The 26130-nt window shown below is 39.4% G+C and overlaps 1 protein-coding gene across 1 annotated transcript in view; it reads right to left on the bottom strand.

Moving 5' to 3' along the window:
* The window catches only part of LOC127422357 (huntingtin-interacting protein 1-like), a 77040-nt gene that overhangs the window by 15078 nt on the left and 35832 nt on the right, over positions 1-26130 (bottom strand). The window contains exons 3-16 of the mRNA XM_051665815.1: positions 25319-25461; positions 24873-24929; positions 23094-23174; positions 20877-20953; positions 20610-20671; positions 18023-18163; positions 11266-11323; positions 11062-11137; positions 10757-10900; positions 10563-10660; positions 8710-8782; positions 7241-7424; positions 4111-4199; positions 213-329 (exon numbers count right to left, since the gene is read on the bottom strand). Coding sequence (XP_051521775.1) covers positions 213-329; positions 4111-4199; positions 7241-7424; positions 8710-8782; positions 10563-10660; positions 10757-10900; positions 11062-11137; positions 11266-11323; positions 18023-18163; positions 20610-20671; positions 20877-20953; positions 23094-23174; positions 24873-24929; positions 25319-25461 — 1400 coding nt within the window. The remainder of the gene's footprint in view (positions 1-212; positions 330-4110; positions 4200-7240; positions 7425-8709; positions 8783-10562; positions 10661-10756; positions 10901-11061; positions 11138-11265; positions 11324-18022; positions 18164-20609; positions 20672-20876; positions 20954-23093; positions 23175-24872; positions 24930-25318; positions 25462-26130) is intronic.

The following is a 26130-nucleotide window of genomic DNA, read 5'->3' as shown; positions in this document are numbered from 1 at the left end:
GTGTTCAAAGGACGACAAAAAGTCATACAGGTTTGGAATGACATGAGGGTGAGTAAATGATGACAATTTTCATTTATGGGTGAACTATCCCTTTAATTCACCCACCACTGGCATGTGTGGCAAAATGTTCATTCTGGACCCTGCTATGATACATCAGGCAGAAGGAGTGTGTTTTCTAAGTGTGTTTGTGTGGTCTGTGTTGGGTATCTGACCTGCTGACTTGTGGATTCCTGAGCAGCTTTCAATCGGTCCTGCATCTCTTTCTTCACAGTCTCCACCTCATCCTGAGCGGCACGGGCTACGGTCATCTGCCGCGTCACCTCCGCATTCTGAGAAACACACACAGACATGTACAGTTTAGTACAGAGCCAAGACTCTTGGCTGACCCAGTTCCTTTATCAAGGACGTAGCTCCCACTGTCAGATGCCACTGCAGTGGGATTGGAGCATGTTCCCATATGAGAGTGAGCATGATGCCAGAGAGAGACTGTGCCAAGTTTTATCTCTATTAGAAATGGAGTGGAGTCGTAAAGTTGAGATCTCTTATACATACAGATCAGGTGGGGTTTATTCAGGGCCGTAGCTCTTCTGATAATATTAGGCGTTTCATCAATATCATGTGGTCAGTGGCGAATGATCAGACTTCAGTCGCTGCCATCATACTCGACGCCGAAAAGGAATTTGGTATGGTAGAATGGGATTATCTTTTTAAGATTTTGGAAATGTATGGGTTCAGAAGTACATTTATTGGTTGGATTAAGTTACTTTATAGACACCCTGTAGCAGCGGTACAAACAAACGGATTAATTTCAGATTATTTTATTCTGGATAGGGGCATCCGGCAGGGTTGCCCTCTTTCCCCATTACTGTTCTGTCTTGCCCTGGAACCATTAGCAGCTGCGATAAGAAAGGAGGATGATTTTCCAGGGGGTGATTGCGGAAGGTGTGGCGCATAAGCTTTTGCTTTATGCAGATGATATTTTATTGTCTCCGACCCTTCTAGATCTATGCCTTGCCTCCACAGAATTATTAATTCCTTCTCCAAGTTCTCAGGATACAAAGTCAATTGGTCTAAATCCGAAGCTTTGGCTCTGACAGCGTACTGTCCAGTAGTGGCTTTCCAGCTGGGCGCTTTCCAGTGGCCCAAACAGGGCATTAAATATTTAGGTATTTTATTTCCACCAAATTTGTCTGACTTAAGAGTTCATTTTGACCCTCTAATAAAAAGATTTTCGAGTGATGTGTGCAGGTGAGCTTCATTACATTTATCTATGATTGGGAAGGTTAATGTTATTAAAATTAATTGTATTCCAAAATTCAGCTACCTGCTATAGTCTCTCCCTATAGATGTCCCCCTCTCTTATTTTAAGCAATTTGAAAGTATAGCGAAGTCCTTCATTTGGAATGGTAAGCGTCCCAGATTGCACTTCAAAAATTACATAGACTGATTGACAAAGGTGGGCTAGGCATACCCAAGATTTTTGTTTTATTATTATGCATTCGGTCTCAGATATTTGGCTCATTGGTCGCTTCCACCTGAAAGGGCCCCTCCTTGGTTTTGTATTGAACAAGATGTTCTTGCCCCTATTTCGCCATTGCAGGGCCTGTCTATCAAATTAACCGGTGAAATTAAGTTACACCCAGTCATCTCGCATTTGAACTCAGTATGGACAAAAGTGTCCAGAGTGTTTAATTCGGACATTTATTTGAATGCTGCTTCAAGCATATGGTTGAACCCAAAATTATGTATTGATAAGTCCCCCTTCTGCTGGTCAGAGTGGATTGTTAGGGGGGTTGCTGCACTTGGTGAGAACGGAGTGTTGAGATCCTTTGATAATTTGACTCAATTTTGTGATTCCCAGATCTCAGTTTAGGTATTTACAGTTGCGCCACCTGCTCTGTACTATTTTTGGGAGTAGCGTACACCCCCCTAGAGCGGCAGATACTTTGGGAGAGGTGCTTGCTGCTTTTGGTAAAGGACATGAGGCATCAGTGTATTACACTTTGCTAATTCAGAGTTTGGGGATGGAGCTTTAACTTCTATTGAGATTATGGGAGAAAGATTTGAATTTGGTGTTGGAGGATGGGGTGTGGTCTGGGATTTTAAAAAACATCAAGTCTGCATCTAGTGATGCAAGGGTTCGCCTTATGTAATTCAAGATTTTACATTGATTTTATTGGACCCCCTCTAGAATGTATAGGCTTGGTCTTAGACACACCCACCTGCTGGAGATGCCAATCGGAAGACGGGGACACATCCCATGTTTTCTGGGGATGTGTTAGGATACAAGAGTTTTGGTTGAAAGTACAGAGGTTTGTATGCGAAGTGGTCAACACACGGTTTTCGTTTTGCCCCAGATTGTGTGTTTTGAGGGATGTAGCGGTCCTGCATGTGGGTGATAAATACGTGGAGAGTTGGGTCCTGACAGGCATGATGACTGGCAGGCAGTTAATTCTCAAGGGATGGAAGTCGTCTGATGCGCCCTCGTTTCGTGAGTGGTGCGTTGAGCTGGGTAGTGTGGCGGCGTTTGAGGAGATGGTGTACAGAAGGCTGGATAACATGGATATTTTCATTAGGAAGAGGGGCGGTTATCTAGCCTTTTTGGAGGGTTCTCGGGGAGGGGAAGTGGAGAGGGATTAGAGTTTTTTATTTTTTATTTCTATGTCTAAATATTTCCTGTTTTATTATCTATTGTGTGTATTTGTCAGTTGACTCCCGACCTCTAGAGTGCTTGTTTGTGTCGGGTGGGGTGGAGGGATTATTGCTCGGGGAGAAAAAAAAAAAAAAAAAAGTTTTGATTTCATGTGGTTTGAGGTTGTACTTTCTATTACGTCTGTGTGATTTGCTACATAAATCAATAAAAATTTGTTATTAGAAACAATAATAAAAAATAAAAAAATGGCTACATTCGAAATAGCATACTATTACTATTTCTATGTTATGCAAATTGATGGTTTATCAAATATATTTGCCAAAACATGCATTATACAGTGGAGCACACAGCATGAAGTACTGATTATTCTCTCAATGTGCTGGAATTGATCTTCCATTTCTAGTGTAAAAAATTAACAGAAAATGATATAAAACATGATTTTTAACATCTCTCTTGACTCCTTACTTGATTGGACTGCCAATCAAAAATATGAGAGTTGTCAGAATTAATGCATTAATGCATGCGATTAATTAAAAAAAGATTAACGCGTTAATTTTTCTTAATCGCGATTAACGCATTTAACGTTAATACAGCATAAACACTGGTTTGAAGGGTGGAACCTTTGTGCTGTGTCAATGTGTCCGCCCGGAGTCATTACACTGACACACACTTCACAGCACACAACAGCGCTTCCATGTCAGTAATAAAATGATGGAGAAAGGACTTCTAAATGCTATTTGATGTACAAAACAAGCCCAGATGGGAATTGTGATAGAAATCAAGTATTTTTCAGCCTAAGTAAGGCACATTTTAATTAACACAGAAGCACGTTAAGTCTTAATTACCACTAAAATGCAAAATGAGACATTTTTGTCTGAAAGCTCTTTTCAGTTCATAGCGGCACTTGATGCTGCCGTTGACGCCCTGACGCGAATCATGAACGTGGCTTTGCAATTGCTGTAGCAAAACGGATAGCAGTCTACTGGCAGATTAATATTGTGGAGGATGACAGTTTAAGAGATTTAATGCCCATTGCAATGAATTTGCAACCTATGTGGGGACTAGTTCTTTCAATTAGTCAAACTCCCACTTAGACTTTGGGAAACGTTTAATGTTTCTTGAATTGGTGCCATTTTAGTGCATTTCTATCTTTATACTGTGGAAGGCTTTGTTTGGAAAATGTTAATAAAGCATTATATTGTTACATATTGTTTTGTTTTCTTTCCTAAGATGGAAATAAATGCATTTTGACAGGAAAAGAAGTATATATAGTCAAATTTCAAAAATAAGTACTATGGTTTGAAATGTGCAAAATGTTTTCTGTTACACATACTGTTTGAAAAAACAGCAGCCAGCATACAATGTAGTGCACTGCACAGTATGCAGTAAGCAGTACTTTAGTATTGCATTCGGACTACTGTGTGATCTGAATGTGCTCTGAATGGAAGTCAATTCACCTTCCTCAGCAGGTCAGCGTGGCTCTGGACCAGTTCTGTGTATTTCTCCTTTAGTTTTGTGTAGCGTTGTTCATTTGCCTGGGCTTTTCCTACAAAAAACACAATGGCTTAGTATCTCAAACAGAAGACTTGACATGCTTCAGACCTCTCACAAAAACACACACAATTAGAAAAGTTAGCACGCAGCAGTTTGAGTCCCAGCACTTCGTTGTTGTGTGCTTGCATGCTGGTGAATTGGACTGTGGACAATGTAGTTTATTGGTATGTGATTTGTGGCTGGTGTGGATTGGGGCCCTACAGGCTGTGTTCCTCCAGAGGGCAGACAGGCTGTCTAATGAGCATCCATCACTGCCCTGCACAGCTCTTTCATATCCTTTAATACAGCCCACAGAATATGCTGTTTCTGTATTTTGATCACTGGTTTTTGAAACGGTAACCGATTTTCCAAAAACAACATATTGAGGTAAACCAGTGAGTGTAAATAAATCTAGAAGGAAGGGAAGTGTTTCTTTGATTTACAAAAGAGGAACAAAGTAATGATTTGTGTTAAAGTCCAAAATTATAGCCTTCAGTCCAAGTCTTCAGAGTATTAAAGGAACTTAAGCTCTATCAACAGCATCTATGACATGTGCCTCAGCTTGTGTTTACAGTAAAATACTTACAATGGAAATCTATGGTGCAAACATTACACTATGGAAAAAAGCACAGTAAACACTGTTACTTTCACATGGTACACTCTAGGGCTAGGCAATATGACGATATACAATATATCGTGGCGACGACATAATGCAGCAATCGATAGAGATTTTGCTATAACTCATATATAGTGATATGTAAATATCCATGTGTGCGGCATGTGCGTATCTATCAGTGAGTAGGATCTTTCCGGCATTTAAAATTTTTCAGAAACAAACTCAATCACTGCGTCAAAATATTCATCCTGCCAAAATCAGTATGCCAATGGAGAAGTATTTCAGAATCCTCAGTATTCATAAAACAATATATGAGAAATACCCAGATGACCTACTATTTCCTGAATTCTAAATTCTGAAGTGCGGATCGACTGGACACTTTACTATCCCATAATGTTACGAGAGCTAAGACGATGTAACATTCAGAACGCTGGATTTAAAAGAACGATTGTGAAACGCAAGTCAGACATCTCTTTTCAACTAAGTGACATACACAAAGAAAATAGTTCCTTGTGCTTAAATTGTGCTTTTTTAACAAAACCAGATTAGATTATTTTCGTAGGTATTATTACATCATATATTCGGGTCATGTGTCATTACCCACATCCCTGGATGAAGTATGTCCGGAATCTATTCATACTCACATGCATACCTAAAGAACGTACTATTTTACCGACCGAGAAGTGTATCCTTCATCAAATACAGCACATACAGGGAAAGACATTTATCTTGTGGTCGGCACTTCTCAAGTGCTAAATATGCCTCTCATCTGACAAGCGCATCTGTTTCATGCATGTTATCTCTTGAGCATGCAAGTGCGTATGAGTTTAGCAGGCTTCCCGATATGTGGGCTGCAGAGGCAGGAGAGCGTAGAGCGGGATTACTCGCGCTACTCAATCTGGCGCAGACCACATAATTTACATCACCCATTTGAATTCTACTGAGAAGGTTTTTTTAGTCCTTCAATTAGCACCTAAATGGACGAGTCATATATCAAATGAAAGCTCTCGTTTATTTTGTTTGTAGATTTTCAAAAGAATCACAAAGTGAAATAGGATTTCTGCAAGTCATTAAATACAAACATCTATTTATGCGCCATTCACTGCTGCTGCTAAAAAATTCATATCTGCTTTTACTTGTCTGTGGGCTTGCTTGGCTAAATATTCTAATGTTATATCTTAGATGTCCAGAAAAAATAAGCCTTCCAGCAGGAAAAGCAAATCATCAGAAAAATATGTTTTGGACTATTGATGATAAAATTATATATAAATCACAGAGGGTAGGATCTCATCTTTATAATGACACTTAGATTGAGCTTCTAGTCCACACAGAGGCCGAGATGTTCTATGAAATATTGAGGGTGGTGCATGAACTGAAAATTAGACTGAATATCTATGGACGAGCACATCTTTGAGGGCTAAAATGTGTTAGAGCGCCACCTATATTTCAGATCTGTATATTGTGATAGAGAAAAAAAATATTTTTTCTTTTTTTATCATAAGATTACAAACACATACAGTATTATTTATGTATAATTGTAGTCTTTTTTTATTTGGGGGGAGATTTAAAAAATAAATTAGACCAATTTTTTGCAATTAGTCCACAGTATGTGTGAATGGTGAGCTTTTAAATTTGAGTGAGAAACAAATGCAGCAGAGTTTAAGGAGTTATTTAATATATAAATAATTTTTTATGATTGTCCAGAAAAATGTTACTATATCATGATATTTATCTTTATCGTGATATAAAATTACTCATATTGTGAAAAGACATTTGTGATATTGCCCACACCTAATGTACAACAACAACAGAAACGGACTGTTTACATAGAGAAAAATCCACCCACAGGAGTTAGGTCAGTAGCGTATTACAAGAAGTATAGTCAGCCTATCACAGTAGACTTCTTGTTAAATAATGATTTAGAAAACTTTACTGAAATAATTTTATATGGGCAGAAAACATTTCTATTTTTAACTCTACAGAATGTCTTGCCCAATAGACTTCCATTGTAAGTGCACTACTGTAAACACAACTTTCATTTGTTTTTGCATACTGAGGGACAAGTCCAAATTATTGTTTGTGGTAATTAACAGCATACTGCAAATGATATACATGGCATTTAACTTGTTTTGAACCAAGAACATCCCTTTAATATATAGCTGGTCTAAAGAATGGACAAGAGGGACTTTCAGACTTTAAGCGATTTCCCACCATCAGGCCGAACAGTTCTGAGCATGGTTAGTAACATTTCCAGTAGCATTTCCACTTGAGCGCAGTTCGGCATGATACGACTGCAAACTGTTCCCCACCCGGATTTCTCAATGGTGGGAAATCAGCTAAAGAGATGATTTTGTAAACCAGGTACTCATTCTGTATCGCGTTTGTTCTCCAGGGATGATGACTCCCTAAATCAAAGAGAAGAAGACCAAAACATTTACTCTCGATGTCGCTCAAGCTGCGCTGCTCTTTTTCTGTGTCCTCTTTGACCCTGCGCAGGTCGTCTAGCTCTGCCCTCAGGAACTCACTCTCTCCCAGCGCCTGCTGCTTTAGGTGAGTCTGCTCTGCTAGCTCCGCCTCCAGCTCATTCACACGTCCCCGTAGTGCTTGACAAAGGCGCCCACTCTGAGAGAGGCCAAAAGAAAGGTTACACTGAATATTAAATTAATATTTTACTGATCTCTGCCTGCATCACCTCAGTCTAATGATGGACTACACTCCTGACATGGAATACACAGACTATCAATTAATTGCCAACAAAAGCCTTCATCAGCCAAATAACAAGGACAATGCATCTATGTGAACTTCTGCAGCTAATCCAGGATGGACTTCAAAGACATTAGTCATTAATCTTACAGTTCTTACAAAATCTTTGTTTAAACACTGACCCTTAATACTTACTTAAATATTTTAAACCATGACTTGCACTATACACAATTAAGTAATATTGGCATTATATTCATGATGTTAGCCAGAGGGGAACTGTCCCCCACAGTGAGTCTGGTTTCTCCCAAAGTTATTTTTCTCCATTAATGAACATCTTATGGAGTTTTGTGTTCCTTGCCACAGTTGCCTTCAGCTTGCTCACTGGGGTTATAAATACAATTATTATTTAATTACTTATTTTTAAACACAATTCACAATCGTATTTTATCAAACTACACAATGATGACTCTAAGACATTATAGATATTACAGTTTCATTTTCTGTTAATGCCTGATCTTCTGTAAAGCTGCTTTGAAACGATGTGTGTTGTGAAAGGCGCTATACAAATAAAAATGACTTGACTTGTGTAACTTTACACATTTAGTAGTGAAACAAAACAAAGTTTCTTTACAGAAACCAGAGATTCACTGAACCATGATGAGAAGCCATTCATGATTTTACATGTGGTTACTATGGTTATGCTACATATATTACAGTAAAACTAAGGCTACAGTCCAAATACCATGGTCAATTTTCATTTGGTCCAAACTAAAAAGCCCTCTGATGTATTTGGTATGGTAAGGACTAAATCAAAGAACTGAGTCTTATTCAATAAATGGTTCAATTTTCTAAATTATACTGGAACTGAATGATTTTTGTGATCTTTGGTTTCAGTCTTCATACTAAAATACTCAAGAGTTTATGGCAGGAAACTGCGGCAGTGCTCAAAAGTACTAAAAGAATTATCAATGTAATGATTAAAGAACCAAAATTGTGAGTGGAATCACAATTAGAATGAGATTTGTTAAATTCCTTTCAATTCCAACCTAATTTGAAACACATTTCACTAACAAATAGTCAAATATTCAAATAGTCATGTGTTGTATGTTCAGTCTAGAGCTATTTCCTTGTCATCCCTTCCTTTTTCACGTCTCTTCTAATGTATCTGCTCATGTTTGACCTCCTCTCATATCTTGCTCTTTACCTCCAGTCTGAAGGACTCCAGCTCCTTTTTCAGGGCCTGTAGCTCCGCTGTGAGCTGCTCAATCAAGCGGTCTCTGAGAAGAGAGACACAAGACAACTCTTCAAGCTGAAGCACACTACAAGTATTTCATTCAGTTAACAATAAGGTTGTAAATGATTAATCGGTATAAATTATTTTCAATAGTTATTTAGTAATTAAACAAAAGAAACGTGTAAGATATAGCGCATTTATGATACTGATTCAATGAGAGAAATGTATCATCTATCCGAGATTAGGACTCGAGAGTAGCCTACTTCACTTAGTAGCCAGATTATATCAAGATCTACACATGTTGTATTTGGGCTTGTTTTAATCGGGAGCATCTGCTACAAGTAATCTTGTGCGTTTTCATCCTCATATAAGTGAAAATGTGACAAAAAGCCACATCTGTTTATAACTTACATGCAGCTCTGTGTGCTTTCACATACAAATACACAGCTTTTACTCTATATATATTGGTGTGTTGTATTCTACTCGAGACATTTCCATATGACACACCATGATGATCCAATCTATATTATGTTTTGATCAAATGTTTAATCTATGGTCAGTGTTGAATTAATTATTTAAAAAAAGTCATTGACAACAAATGAATGATTACTTTTTTAAATTTTTAATCTGTAATGATTACATGATTACATAATTAAAAATTAAATCACATTACTAATTGCTTTTAAGTTACTTTCTAAAACGCTTTTCTAAAAAAGCTTTTGTTTCTACGCAAAACGAATTCAAAATAATGTCAATATTTACTTCTTGTTCATGGATCATTGGGGAGCACACACACCTTTCAGCTGTCACTAAGCCACGTCCACAATAATATGTTTTCATTTGAAAAAGCATCTTTTTCTGTATGTCTTGGCCTTCCTTCCACACTGAGACAGCGTTTTTTTACAGCTAAAACTGAGATTTTTGAAAACGCTCTACCAAGTGGATAAATCTGAAAACACATTGTAGTGTGGACAGGGGAAATGGAGATATCTGAAAATAGCGACGTATTTGTTGTCATGTGATGCAGTCATGTGATCCATTCAACTCAAAACAATCAAGGTGGCAGCCCATGTTGTAGCACCGTTGTTGTGCCTGATATTCACTTTGGTAGCATTGTTAAAGATAAATGTTACTTTGTACAACCTTCACATTGCATTTCCTTCAAAGGCGATGGGAAGTTTACTCGGAATTGCTGCCTGGTGGCGGAACACGAGGACAATTGCGTTTCAGACTGTACATGGAACGGCGATTGTTCGCATGCACAGAAAGGGGATTTAAGAGTTTTCAGTTTCAGTGTGGACGAGCAACTTTTGGAAAACGCTTGAAAACAGCAGAGTGGACGGAGAGTGTTTTGAAAACGATAATGCTGTTTTCAAATGTATCTGGATTAATGTGGATGTAGCCTAAAACACAAACAAATGTGCTTATTAATGGAATTTATGTTTTCAATGTGTTCTAGACAAATTATATTGTTTTAGAAATGTCTTAAGTAATGTACTTAGAAATAATTAACTTAATTGAAAATCAGTAACTGTAATCTGATTACTACAATTTGAAATGTAATGCACTAAACTACTTTTTCACTAAAAAGTCATTTGATTACACCCAGCACTGTATATGGTGTACAGTAATTATAAGTTACGAAAAACAGAATGTTTCTAATTTATCAGCAATTTATGAGTAGGTAATATTCTAAGCTTTAAAATTACACCAATTTTGTGTTGGCCAAGCAAGTAGTTACTAATTTGATTATTAATTTATTTTTTCATTCATTAACATTAATGATTGTCGATCAAGGATATTTCTGAAAATAAAAGTCTTACTTCTCGTCTTTGCGCATGCCGTTCTGACTGTTGAAGTTGAATGGGTCTGTGGCGGCAGAGGTGCCGAATAGGTCATCGAATTTACTTTCCACAGTGCTCTGATGAAGAAAAATCAAAATGTGACCCATCCCTGTCTTTAGACACACAACACAGTGAGTTTAAAAACGAGATGACATTGTGTATCTGTATGGTACCGGTAAAGGTGGGATGTCCGTGTCCACCAGATCTTCTGTCTCTACCACATGTTCACTCTCAGGGGATGACGACTCCACTGGAATCACCACTACTGGACTGATGTGCTCGGACAGAGCGGATGCCCGCAGGAAGTTTGGAGGATTCTAAAGAGAATATGATGGAGAGAGAGAAAGCAAGAGGACAAGTGAAAAGTGAACAAACATCAGTAGAAATCTTAGCAGGCAAGTATGTAAATCAGTTACATAATTTCTTTTCACTAGCTGTGTTTTGTGACTCAGGTCAGGCAGGTATGCAGGAGTCTCACCTCAGGAAGCTGTGGGATCTGAATCAGTCTCTTGAAATACTGCAGGTTACTTGAGCGATAGAACAGACTCTTCACTCTGGAGAGAGAGAAAACGAGCGAAGATAAACAGTGAGAAATGACAAAAGAGAGTGTGTCTATCACACACAAGCTTGATAGAGCAGTTTGTGTGAACAGTGACTGACAGACACTAGGGGGTGTACTCACTTCTTAAACTGCTCCTGGAAGCGATCCCTGTGGCCCTGCAGAGTATCTGCTGGCAGACCTGAAGGACATGAGAGTGAGAGAATGATGAACATGACAATGAGAAGGTCAAGAAACTGACTCACCACTAAGCCCCGCCCCGCCCCTCCTTAGTTACAGTTGTTAGCTTTGTCTAGCTTTCCTATTAGCACTTGTTCTTCCACCAGTAAACATGGAAAAAGAAGCAATTAGATTAAGTGAACGGACCCTTTTCACAGTCTGTGATGGCACGTTTCAAACTAATTTAGCAGCATAAATCTAGCAAACATTTTTATATTTTCAATTTCTTAATCATTGTAAATTTTTAACATTATTCTTCATGTTATATTACCATGGCATTCATTTAAAAAAAACTAGTCAACACTGCTGTGATCGGGTTTCAAATACAGCTGCTTAGGGAGTGACAGTAAATTTGGCATCTTTCTCTTATCTGACGGTCGTAATCCACCTCTCTTTTTTTCCCTCTTTTGCAAAGTCGTGGAAACATAATAGTGGCTTTTTTCTTTTGCTATTGGAGCAAATGGGAATGCAAAAATAATATTTGCAGTGGCATCCCAGTTGCCGCAATAGAAGTTTACCTAATTATTATTTACTTCCACGATCCAAAGCGGAAATGTGTAAAGGGTCCATTACCTCAACAATTAATAAATTATGAATAATTATTAAATATTGTTTATATAATAACAACAACAACAGTAATAATAATAAATATAATGTTATTTATAATTATTAATTATGAAGAATTTTATTTTTTGGATTTTTCCCCTTTTTTCACCCAATTTGGAATGCCCAATTCCCAGTGCGCTTTTAAGTCCTCATGGTTGCGTAGTGATTCGCCTCAATCCGGGTGGCGGAGGATGAATCCCAGTTGCCTCCGCGTCTGAGACCATCAACCCACGCATCTTATCACGTGGCTTGTTGAGCGCGTTGACACGGAGACATAGCGCACGTAGAGGCTTCATGCCATCCACCACGGCATCAGCACTCAATTCACCACGCGCCCCACCAAGAGCGAACCACATTATAGCGACCACGAGGAGGTTACCCCATGTGACTCTAACCTCTCTAGCAACCGAGCCAATTTGGTTGCTTAGGAGATCTGGCTGGAGTCACTCAGCACACCCTGGGATTCGAACTAGTGAACTCCAGGGGTGGTAGCCAGCGTCTTTTACCACTGAGCTACCCAGGCCCCTAATTAACACATTATTAATACATATAATTATAATATAATTTTTATTACATTTTGATTAACAGTGAATTTACAGTACATTTAATAATAATATCTGGCTGCTAAAAAAGTTTTCAGTATGCCACGGAAGGCTTCATCCAAAATGTAAAACCGGGAAAAAAATATGCATGATCGATTGATCATAATCAATCCATCATTTCAAATGATCCATCATCCAAATTTCAATTACTAATACCTGCACAACACTGTTTCTAATGTTACCACAACATACTTATTATGGTACTATGAACAGGGACTAAAAACAAAATGTTTTTCATTTCGGTTCGTTCTGAGCAAACACTGTATTTTTTCGTTCCGGTTCAAAAGTTTCGCAGCCTCCTTTCCAAATGATTACTGGTTAGAGCAAAATAAAAATAAAAAATGGTTAATAACTTTTTTTTTTAAATGACAGTACTCGCCGCTAAGAGGTGGGTGAAATACAAATTGCAGCATTGTAATTGAAGAGAAGCAAGCAATCTGGTCTGAAAAAAGCTCAAAATAAGTCAAAAGTCATAACAAGCATACAGTTAATTAACAGTTAAAGGTGCACTCAGCGATTCCTGAGAAACCCTGTTGATATTCAAACTCAACTGCCAAAACAAACACACCCCACCCTTCAGTGCTCCTTTGGAAGATCCGCCCCCCAAATTCATCCAGCTCCAGACACTCACAACTCTCCTGCTACAAAATCTAACATCAAAACAACAGCATATATGGGTTCTATGAAACATAACAAAATTTATGTTACCCACCTATCGAGAAGAAAAAGAGCAACTTCTGCATCCATCTTGAAGCCTTTTACCTCTCGGAGGTCTCTCCACCACTGAAAAGCCTCGCTGATGTTGATGTGGCTCCTAGCCCTCGACTTATCATAATCCTTCTTTTTTAGTTTATATTCGTCTGACCTTTTCTCTTGGTCTGTTTCTCAGCCATTTGTCCTCCTTGGAGTTTAGAAAGTTCGCATCAGCCAGATTTGCCGTCGCTCTTCTAGTGAATTTCCCTCTCACTCTGCCCCCACCCCCCATCCTGTGCACACGCAAGAACCACCCCCCTGTTGCTGATTGGCTGGAGTAGTGTTGTGTGCATCAGTCTGATACACTTTGTTTTTGTCCCATTTACAGAGCCAGGGCTGTGTACAAATACAAGATTTTTTTTCAGCCCACCCACAGAACGGACTAGCACACTGTGAGAAGATATTTGCAGAATTTGACAAAGTGTATTGGATTAGAATTACTGAGTGCACCTTTTTCAGATTAACATTTTTATTGGTTGCTCCTAAACATGACACATAAAGCAAAACATTCATATTCAGAGTCAACCATTAAACCACATTGTTTCCCTTCCCCCCTCCCAATCCCCAACCCCACCCCCCAACAAACATCCCTGTTGCCAAAGTCAGAGTACACACGCAGATAAAAAAAATTATATATATATACACTATATTGCCAAAAGTATTCGCTCACCCATCCAAATAATTGAATTCAGGTGTTCCAATCACTTCCATGGCCACAGGTGTATAAAATGAAGCACCTAGGCATGCAGACTGCTTCTACAAACATTTGTGAAAGAATGGGCCGCTCTCAGGAGCTCAGTGAATTCCAGCGTGGTACTGTGATAGGATGCCACCTGTGCAACAAGTCCAGTCATGAAATTTCCTCGCTACTAAATATTCCACAGTCAACTGTCAGTGGTATTATAACAAAGTGGAAGCGATTGGGAATGACAGCAACTCAGCCACGTAGTGGTAGGCCACGTAAAATGACAGAGCAGGGTCAGCGGATGCTGAGGCACATAGTACGCAGATGTCGCCAACTTTCTGCAGAGTCAATCGCTACAGACCTCCAAAGTTCATGTGGCCTTCAGATTAGCTCAAGAACAGTGCGTAGAGAGCTTCATGGAATGGGTTTCCATGGCCGAGCAGCTGCATCCAAGCCATACATCACCAAGTGCAATGCAAAGCGTCGGATGCAGTGGTGTAAAGCACGCCGCCACTGGACTCTAGAGCAGTGGAGACACGTTCTCTGGAGTGACTAATCACGCTTCTCTATCTGGCAATCTGATGGACGAGTCTGGGTTTGGCGGTTGCCAGGAGAACGGTACTTGTCTGACTGCATTGTGCCAACTGTGAAGTTTGGTGGAGGGGGATTATGGTGTGGGGTTGTTTTTCAGGAGCTGGGCTTGGCCCCTTAGTTCCAGTGAAAGAAACTCTGAATGCTTCAGCATACCAAGAGATTTTGGACAATTCCATGCTCCCAACTTTGTGGGAACAGTTTGGGGATGGCCCCTTCCTGTTCCAACATGACTGCGCACCAGTGCACAAAGCAAGGTCCATAAAGACATGGATGAGCAAGTTTGGTGTGGAAGAACTTGACTGGCCTGCACAGAGTTCTGACCTCAACCCGATAGAGCACCTTTGGGATGAATTAGAGCGAAGACTGCGAGCCAGGCCTTCTCGTCCAACATCAGTGTCTGACCTCACAAATGCGCTTCTGGAAGAATGGTCAAAAATTCCCATAAACACACTCCTAAACCTTGTGGAAAGCCTTCCCAGAAGAGTTGAAGCTGTTATAGCTACAAAGGGTGGGCTGACGTCATATTAAACCCTATGGATTAAGAATGGGATGTCACTTAAGTTCATATGCGTCTAAAGGCAGATGAGCGAATACTTTTGGCAATATAGTGTATATAATAAATACAAATTATAATAATAGATTTTTACTTATGACTCCCCTGCTCTTACTTGAGCCAGCACTAAAGAAAACATATCCACCCCATATCTTCCCAAATTTTCAGCTTCCTGCGGGGAAAGATGCGTTTCTTGAAGAAACACTATATCATATTTCTTACGTTTAAGAAAAGAAATAACCTTCCTTTTTATGGGGTGCCCAAACCAATTCACATTCCACGTGGAGAGACAATCCACTCATATTAACATTTCACATTTTGACATATAAGAAAAAATATATTATGTGTCAAAACTAAAATTATAAAGACCACATTCCAACATTAGTGCAACAATCAACCCAGAACTTTCCCCAGAACAAAACAAACAGAAAAAAGAAAAACGTGTGCATTAACCCCACGCATGACAGCACCAACTGGCGTCCATCTCTCTAAACTCCAAACAGTCCATGCACGCCTACGAGAGCCCCCGCAACAACTTTTTCCATCGGATTGCTCAAATCCGGTGCTTCTATACAAAAATTTGTATTACACAACAGAAGATAATCTAAAAAACAAACTCCATCCCATAAGCGGAATAAAAAAAACAAAAAACATGTAGATTCATCCACTTAATTGTCTCGAAGATGTGTTCCTCCACAAAACAAGCTCCAGCCGCTAGCGGAACCAGCAAAAAAAAAAAAAAAAAAAGGGCCTTTCAGTTCTTCGGGCAGTCAAACTCCCTCCACTGTCCTGCAAGAAATATTCAACAAAACCAACTCCAGCCAACAGGAGGCATAAGCACCCAAAATGAGCAGTTCATCCACAAGCTGCCCCGAAGAAATTATATTACACAAAACAAACTCCAGCCGCTAGGCGTAACCAGCACAAAGAGAAACAAAAAAAAAGCACCCAGCTTCCTCGGGCAGTCGAGTGTATTTTCAATGAGTCGGTCCACTAGGTGGCAACATGAAAATCACCAAAAGGCTTACTCCAATATTTTTATGAAAGATAGTGCTTGCTGTGGGCATATAAATTCTCTACGTCCATCCTTAGTATCTATTCTCAGTTTGACCGGAAACATCAGAGCAAAAGCGACCTTCCATTGATGTAAGAGTTTCTTGCATTCCTTGAATCGTTCACGTTTCTCTCGTCGAATTCGCAAAGTCTGGGAACAAGAAAATGCTGTGATTCTTCCAAGAAAGCCTTCCTTTACTCCTCGCCTCGAGTAACACGAGATCTTTATCGGATGATCTCAGAAATCTGGCCAGAATTGATCGGGGCCTGTCTCCCTCAGCCGATCTCCAAGCCAGGACTCTGTGAGCTTGCTCGATTTCCAGTTTATGGCCTGTTATGTTGAGCAGACTCGGGAACAGCCCATCTAGGATTTTCACCATATCTCTGCCTTCCTCATGCTCAGGAATTCCAACAATTCAGACGTTGTTTCGCCGATTACGATTCTCCAAATCCTCCAGTTTTTCTCAAATGTGTTTCAAGTCTGTCTTGGTCGCTAACGGATTAGCAGCCAATTCCCTCTCTGATGACTCCAGATAATCTATCCGTTTTCTGACGTCCGACAATCTTGTAACCAACAAGAATTTCGTCTCCATGGAAGTAATCGATCGACGTATTACAGCCAAATCCTCCAAGTCCGCCACAACCTTCGCCAGCATTGCCAACATGTTCATCAATTCACGCAGGATTTCTTTCAGTTCACCGTCCGAATTGAATCCGGGGCTTCCGGCCTGCCACTGCGGGGAATCAGCTTGAGCACGTAAGTGTCTTTTAATATCTCCAGAGCCCAAGGATTTTGAATATTTTTAGACATATTGTCTTCCTAGAACAGTTAAGAATCGGTGTGTATCGAATCTCACCGATTTATGACACAAATAGCATTAAAACTAGCAAAGTGCGCAGAGCTCGCCACTCACACGTCCGCTCCTTGCACGGCGCCACGCGACTCCATTACTGAGTGCACCTTTAAGTAAAATTTTAATTAAAGATCTGCTTCTGAGTCAAAACCTGGCAGCATCAAATTAGTATTAATGCATCATATCTGACAATAATTCAGTGAAGACCTGGAAACAACTGAGAAAACTACTTTTTACCTCTAATAATGTTTTCCTTGTATATAAATTAGCCATGCATGTATATGTAATAATACATAGTTGTTAAAAAGGTCTTCATTCAGAGAATATGACATCCATAATGGACAATTAGGCAAATAAATGTGTGATGCAGCAGTTTCCTTCAGGTTCAAAGCACGTTTAAGTTTTTCAGGCAACATTAAGTGGTGTAGTTCCAAAAATATACTGTGATAAAACCTTTGGCCTTTAGTTTCATGAAAAAATTATCGGAACAAAAGTAAGCGGTTATAACTGGTTATCAGCATTTAAAAATAACGTTCTCACTCCAGAAGAATTGAAAATCTCTTTGTTCCGGTTTTCAGTTACGTTCTGATAAACATTCCGTTCATTTTCGGTTTTCGTTCCTTGAACCGTTTTTAGTCCCTGACTATGAATCCTTTAAATGTCATTAAGTGAGATTAAATTTACTTTGAATCAACTCTAAATCATCCTTATTGGTGCTATTGAGTGCTGACACAGTTTAATCAGTAGCATGGACCTTTACAGAAACGATCTAAACACACAGGACTTAAATAAACATGTATAAGAAAAGAGCAATTGTTTGCTGACAATATGGTGGTTAGCAACAGTTTCGTATTGGTCAGTAACACTTTAAAGGCGGGGCTTAATGATGGGTCAGTGATTCCTCTGTGTGTGAGAGAGAGAAGAGAGATGTTGTGCATGGACAGCAGGGGGCAGGACTCACAGGAGTGGAGTTTGAAGAGCAGTTTGACAGTGTAGTCGTACAGATGACTGCAGTCCAGGATGACCTGAATCATAGGAGCCAGACGACACTGACCCGCTGCCGTCACCGACACTGAACGAGACATATCCAACGAGCTGAACACTAAGGAGAAACACACACATTAGCACACAGAAATACCTAGCAGTATCCATTAAGGCCAAAGTATACTTAGGGAGTGCGCATTCCAGATCCCTCCGTGCATAGTACATGCGACGCAAATTGCGTTTTCAGCACAGCCGCACTGCCTAGATTTTCTCGACGCACGCATGCTGTCCTCTTCTGTGCACGTCATCTGCGCATGCACTGGCCATTGACTGTACTAAAAGACTGTCACAAAGCAGTTGTAGTGCGCATGCATTGAACACGTTCCTATTCATTTGTGGTCAGAAAAGTATAATCAACGCGGTCAACAAGGTGCAAGGCGATCCGGAACGTGCGACAACAAAGTATACCTGGTCCTTTAGAAACCAAAAGACAGAAGATAACACCATTTTACTGGATCAGGATCTTTCCCTTTTTTTTTGGGAAATTAGTGGGGAGTCAAACCTGTGTGCTAACCTCTGCACCAAGTCAAAAACATATATTGCCATTTTCATGACATGGGCCTATAACCTTAAACATATTGTATGTTCAAAATACTCTAAATAGCAAAATTCTTAAAGAGACAGTTCACCCAAAAAATAAAGATTATTTCGTAATTTACTCAACCTCATGTTGTTCCGAACCCGCATGACTGTCTTCTTCGAAAACAAAAAAAGAAGATGTTAGACAAAGTGACAGCATCAGTCATCATTCACTTTCAATGTATGGAAAAAAAGATGCAATGCAAGTTAATGGTGACTGAGACATCTAACTTAAAGGGGTAGTTCACCTAAAAATGAAAATTCTCCCATCATTTACTCACCCTCTTGCCATTCCAGGTGTGTATGACATTCTTTCTTCTGCTGAACCCAAACAAAGATTTTTAGAAGAATATTTCAGCCCTGTAGATCCTCACAATGCAAGTGAATGGTGACAAGAACTTTGAAGCTCCAAAAGGACATAAAGGAAGCATAAATGTAATTCATATGACTCCAGTGGTTAAATCTATATCTTCAGAAGCGATATGATTGACGTGGGTGAGAAACAGATCAATATTTAAGTCCTTCTTTACTATCAATCCACACTTTCACATTCTTCTTTTGCTTTTGGCGATTCACATTCTTCTTGCATATCGCCACCTACTGGGCAGGGAGGAGATTTAATAGGAAAAAATACTTAAATATTAATCTGTTTCTCACCCACGTCTATCAAATCACTTCTGAAGATGTAAATTTAGTAATTTGGATTACTTTAATGCTGCCTTTATATGCTTTTGGAACTTTAACATTTTGGTACACATTCACTTACATTGTATGGACCTACAGAGCTGAAATATTCTTCTAAACATCTTTGTTTGTGTTCAGCAGTAGAAAGAAAGTCATACACATCTGGGATGGCATGAGGGTGAGTAAATGATGAGAGAATTTTAATTTTTTGGGTGAACTCTCCCTTTAAGTCATACAGTTTGGAACACCATGACTGTGAGTAAATGACAACAGAATTTTCATTTTAGGGTGTACTATGCCTTTAAAAAGAAAGATTCTTTCTTTTCTTTTATGAATCCTTCATTCAATTCATTCCTTTTAGCAAGCTCCTTTCCTCATTCACATTCATCCCCATACATCAGTCTCTCTCTCCCCCTCCCTCTGTCTCGTGCACAGTGATGCAGGCTCCTAAGAGACTCAGTCTTCTCAGCACACAGAGGTGTGGTTTCCTGTGCCAGGGAGCTGTGCTGTAGCCAACAACACTCATTAGCTTCCTCCTAATGCTTTCAGCACAGGTACACCGAGAACGAGCAGTGTTCTGGATAGATTTAGCTGACGTTAATACTGGATACATTTAACCAGCTCTGCATTTTAAAGGGATAGTGTATACAAAAATGAAAATTCTGTCACTGTTTACTCACCGCGTGATTTTTTTTCCTCCCTGGAACACAAAAGGAGATGTTAGGCAGACTATTAGTCTCAGTCACCATTCACTTGCATTTATTCTTTTTTACATACAATGAAAGTGTATGGTGACCAACAATACAATTCTGCCAAACATCTCAATTTGTGTTCCACAAAATATTTGGGTCTTGCTGTTTTTCAGAAAAGTAACATTTACAACAAAATTCCAGCAGTTTTTGACCAATTCATTTCCATTATTCCAGTACCTTTCCAGTTGTTTTGAATGCAGGATAAGGATTTTTAAAAATTATTCAAATTCAAACCAATTCGCTAATGAATCATTCAGGCGGACTCAAAAGAGCAATTCGCTCACAAATTGAACAACACTATGACTGGCAAGCATGTTTTACTCTTACTCTACATTTCTGTTAAATCTCCATGTTTCCCGTTACATGGGAACTCTAACGGTGTAGTCACAAGATCACAGTACTGACATCTTGAGCTAACATATAAGAGGGGGCATATAACCACATGCTGGTAACTGCCGCTCAAACACCTGCACCCAGCCTAAAACTTACCACCCAGGAAAAGATTCAGCTCACACTCCAGGTAATCAAACATCTCCACCGTCAGCTGGAAGCTACATGTGTGAAGAGACACATAAGAATGAAACTGCAGTAGGGAACATGTCTTTTAGTCTACTGTATATTCAGCCATAACTAAATATTAAACTGCTAATAATATTAGCAATGCACCTTAATATTTTTTTTTGAAAATGTCATACCTTTACACATCTATTCAGGACTAAAAAACACAGAGCATGTGAGAAACAAAGTGGTACTCACAAATTATTGACGTCGTTCTCGCCAGCCTCATCAAGCTGCCTGTTTGACATCTGTAGGTTGCCAGGGAAACGGGGATTCTGGGAGGGCATTGATGTAAATGTTAGATTTGTGAATGATAAATAGAATGTGTTAGAGTGTGACCGTGTTTTAAAAGACCCTATGAAATGGTTTGGCAAACAATTTTCTTTCCTGTAATGACATATTTATAGGAGTGTAATGGTTCACTCATCTCACGATTCGGTTCACGATTCTTTAAACTAAGCCTGAATCAAGAAACGTTAAGGTTTTTTTTTTAATTATTATTATTACTTTATAGACATATGCAAAACAGTTTGTTTGTTTAAAAATGTAGCTAAAAGTACTGTTCTTAAAAGTGCTTAAGATGTACTGGGACTAAAAACCCAGCCCAGAACAGGGAAATGGTGACACTAAATGGAAATATTAGATAATAATTCTGCTTACTGGACATACAGAATTATGATAGATACAAATGCTGCTTACACACTGTCAATGATTACAAACATTTAAAATATTTTAAATTAAAATTGTATTTTTCTAAAATAATATTGTCTCTGATTACATCTAAATATTCTTTTCAAAAATACATATTTAATGGAAGTGCATGCTTATCCAGTTAAAAATAATAATTTACTGATGAAATCAAATCAGACGTGACATTTGACATTAGGATTATATTCCCCCATAGCATTATTATACATAATATTCAGCATTATATATAGTAGATTAATATGGCACTCTCTTTAACCCTCTGTAAACTTTCACTTTCTCTCGTGCTGTCAGAGCAGATCAGTCTCGTGCTTCAAACGTACATTCGATCCCTCATGCTGAAAAGCCGCATCTCTCTCCCGCTCCTGGTTTCACTTTCAGTTTCCACTGTTTCAGACATAAACCAATTTTACAACATCTGTGTCTGCTAGTGTGCAATCTTATTTTAGAGCTCCTTGTGCCAATGAAGCAATTTCCATTTGTATGCCCACATTACGTAGGCGTAGGACGTCGCATGTATTTGCTAGAACAGACGCTAAAATCATTTTTTTTTTTTAAATAAAAATGTCCATCTCCACAATGCGCATAGTCACATTTTTGAACCGCGATGCATCATGCCACGATAAACCGTTACACCTCTACATTTTTACCATTAAAACAGGAAGTTTGGGTGGAACGAAACAAAGGATTCCACTTCTGTGATGTTGCAAAACTTTTTAAATCCTTTTAAAAATGGGTCAACATCACAGAAGGGTTAAGATACACTAGCTGTGTTTCCATCCAACTATAGATATACTGAATGGAAATGCTTGATATGCGAATAAACTCTCAAAATTTGCATTAAATTTTATGCACTAGGAGGGTGGATTTTCTAGTTTCGCATTAGTTAAAATGCCCATTAAAGTGATGGAAACGGCTTATTCGCATGAACGATGACATGTCATAACCATTTGTAAAGCGCGATGGCAATTTGCTCATCGGATGGTATAGGTTTGCGAGAGCTTGACGTGACTAGATCGACGAAAGGCCCGACAATGTCACACAATTCTTCAAACATAGCCCTGGTTAGTCAAAAGTGCATCACCCACAGATCGTCGTTAAAGTGGGTCCTCTCAATCCACCAGGACTGTTTTGAGCACGGGCGCTCCCAGGTATATGGAGGCTGTCGGCAAATGGGAATAGCCTATTTGAGCCCTCATTATTTGAGCTATTGTACTTATTCTGCGACGTCTCCTGGCAGCATTTAATAACATCATGTACAATTGCTTTATTACAGCAAATAAAACTCACCCCCGAAGCAAAGAGGTCGTTCAGCTGCTCCATGACAAAAAGGCGGGCTCCCTCAAAATAATGCGCATTTTCTTTAGTCTAATTTTCATAAATGCGCATTAAAAATGTAAAACATTTTAATGGAAACTCAGCTACTGCTAATCTATGATTTGCTAATCCATGGCCGTACTCTCATTGTAGAAAGCATTTTCTTGGACAAATATTTGTATACACCCCCAAGCACAAGATGATGTCTTAAATACTTTTGTTCTATTTTCCTGGAAGAGAAAGACTATCAATTTGAATCATATTTATCTGTAGAAATTTTATTTTGTCTGCTTTTAGGAGTACACTAGCATATCGATGGGCTTCAAAGCTAATGGACATGGACTAAAAGCAAAAAAACTCCTTCAGATCTCCTTCAAGGTCTCAGTCACTCACTTTGATGTGAAACTCCATTTTGGTGATGAGCAGTTTGAGGTAGATGCTGCACAACTTCCCGTAGCCTTCACTCAAATGACCCTGATGGGAGAGAGAGAAGAGAGTGAAGAAAAGGACAAGGCTGATAACTTTAAAAGGAAATTATGTCGTTGGCCTTCTAAAGCACCAGTAGCAGCTAATGAGGCTTCAACTCACTCCCAGTTCATCAGCTTCACTTCACAATTCAAAGTGCGAGTCATTAGGGGCAGATTAAGGTCAGGTTTGGTGTGTGTGAACATGTTTGCACATATACACATAATAGAGACACCTGCACTTCTAGTAAATGAGCTAATTTTTTCACTTCCCGTTCCCTCCATCAATCACTGTGACATCATAACAGGAAGTGGGATGGAGTGTCCACAGGAAGTATTTCTCCTGAGTCGAATCCTTTAGCATATTCCCAGCAAATACTTGGCAGGGTACAACTAAAGGTATTTCCAGTAACAAAAAGTTGCAACTTGGCATGTTCTATCCAATTCTTACTGTTGGCTTGGGAAACAAAGTTGTACACTGCATTAGGAATGCTTATTACACAACTCTCTGGAATACTTGATTCTGACTGGTCAATCACAGCATTCGACAGTCAAATATTTTTGTTTATAACACAGCTCTCTGGAATACTTGATTCTGTTCTAGTCAAGCGCAGCATTTGGGAGTCAAACATTTTTGTTTATTACATGGCTCTCTGGAACACTCGATTGTAATTTGTTAATTGCAGCATTTGGCAGTCAAATATTTTGATTACACTGCTCTCTTAAATACTCAAATCTGATTGGTCAATATAATAATGTAATTTAAACTCAAATCAATAGTTTATATCCATTAATTTAACAAGCAGCTGTGTGATAAGTGGGATAACGAGCAGCCAGACAGTCATTTTCATAATATAGCTAAACCCCAATAGAACTCAGATGCAAACCAGAAGTTGAATTCAGCTGTTTCTGGAGAATCTCTGGTGTCTTTTTTCTCACAGAACAATGTAATTTTAGCTTAATTCAATATTTCACATCAATTTATTTATTTATTTGGCAAGTAGTCACGTAATAAGTGGTATAACAAGCAATCAGTCCATTATTTATTCATTTGTCAAGTAGTTGTGCGATCTACTGGATAATGAGCAGTCAGATGGTCATTTTCATAATATAGCTAAACACCTTACATAACTCTGACACAAACCGGAGGTTGAATGTAGCTTTTTCTGGAGACTCTGCTGTCTCTTTCTTCTCACATAATAATGTAATGTCAACTCAGATCATTATATCATATCCATTTAATTGTATATTTGGTGCGGGATAACATACACTGAGCCATTCATTGTGATAAAATAAACCCCTTGAGTAAATGATGACAAAATATTCCATTTGGATGGGCAATCCCTTTGAGAAATTAAATGCAGTCAATATGACATGAGGGATGTTTGACCGGTACACTTCTAACAAGTAGCGCTTCCTCCAGAAAGCCAAACACAAACACGTCATCATTGGCTAATTACAGATCATCTCTCCTCCGTTGAGGTAAGTGTGTCTGACTCATACTCAGAATGCCAAACTATTCAGCTGTCAGTCAGCAGCAATAAAATATCTTGCTGACTGACATGCTAACAGTTTCCACAATGAGGTGGAAACCCTAGGGAACTTGACAAGGCCACATTTAATATGACCGAAAGTTATATTGAGCGCTTCTCTGTTTTAGTATGAAATCATTTAAACCAGCTGCTCCAAGTTGTGTTCACACTCTTACCCACATCCTGCTCATGTCGTTTAAGTCAGCTTTGTGCCGCATGGAGTCTTTAATGACCTGATGGGAGAGAAAGAGAGAGAGAGAGAGAGAGAGAGAGAGAGAGAGAGAGGGTTTGTGACACAATCCCATGGTATAACACTTCATATTTCGGTTTCAAAACCTAGTCTACTGCCTACATCAGCTGCTACCTTCTAAGGCAGCATCCTAACTGAAATAGATCTGCTTAAGTTGCAGATCTGGAATGCTCTTCATAGGCATTGAATTGCTCAATATGGATTATACAATCATCATGTCACTGACATGCTGAGTTTAGAGTTTGGGAGCTGTTTTAGAGACATTTGGGAGTGCAGAGAATGACAGAGGAAGAAGCATAGTGCAAAAGACAAAGAGATCAATCAAAAGAAAGAGATAGAGGTTCATTTAGACCTGAATATCAAAGTACTCACGTTTGGATGGCCGTCCCTCAGCAGTTTGTGGAAGACATGGCAAAATTTCCAGCAGAGTACTGCATTGCTGGAGAGGGGCAGGCGGTTGACAGCAAGCCAGAAGGTGTGAGCCCCCTTCTCATGATGCGTTCCCAATATGCAAGGTAAAGACTTCAGTCAAGGAGAAGACTGGGGGGCACAGATGTAAACAGGTGGCTCCACAAAACTAACTCTGAGGAACTGTTTACAGCTAACAGTAAAGGTGCACTCAATTTTTATCTCACTAAAATACGACTACTTTTAAGATACTTTTGAGTCCTTGAGAAGAAAGTAATACAGGTTGGGTGATCAGTGGGGCCTGGGTAGCTCAGGGAGTATTGATGCTGACTACCACCCCTGGAGTCATGAGTTTGAATCCAGGGCGATCTGAGTGACACCAGCCTGGTCTCTTAAGCAACCAAATTGGCCCAGCTGCTAGGGAGGGTAGAGTCACATGGGGTAACCTCTTCGTGGTCGCGATGAGTGGTTCTCGCTCTAAATGGGGCACGTGGTAAGTTGTGCGTGGATCGTGGAGAATAGCATAAGCCTCCCGTGCTTTGAGTCTCCGTAGTGTCATGCACAACGAGCCACATGATAAAATGCGCGGATTGACTGTCTCAGAAGTGGAGGCAACAGAGACTTGTCCTCCGCCACCCGGAGTGAGGTGAGTAACCGCACCACTACGAGGACCTACTAAGTAATGGGAATTGGGCATTCCAAATTGGGAGAAAAAGGGGATAAAAAAAAAAATTTGGGGGTGAACTATTTCTTTAATCGGTCGGGCGGACATATTG

This window comes from Myxocyprinus asiaticus, chromosome 31 (assembly GCF_019703515.2).
Source record: "Myxocyprinus asiaticus isolate MX2 ecotype Aquarium Trade chromosome 31, UBuf_Myxa_2, whole genome shotgun sequence".
NCBI classification, from domain to species: Eukaryota; Metazoa; Chordata; class Actinopteri; order Cypriniformes; family Catostomidae; genus Myxocyprinus; species Myxocyprinus asiaticus.
This window is presented reverse-complemented; position numbering and strand designations above follow the sequence as displayed.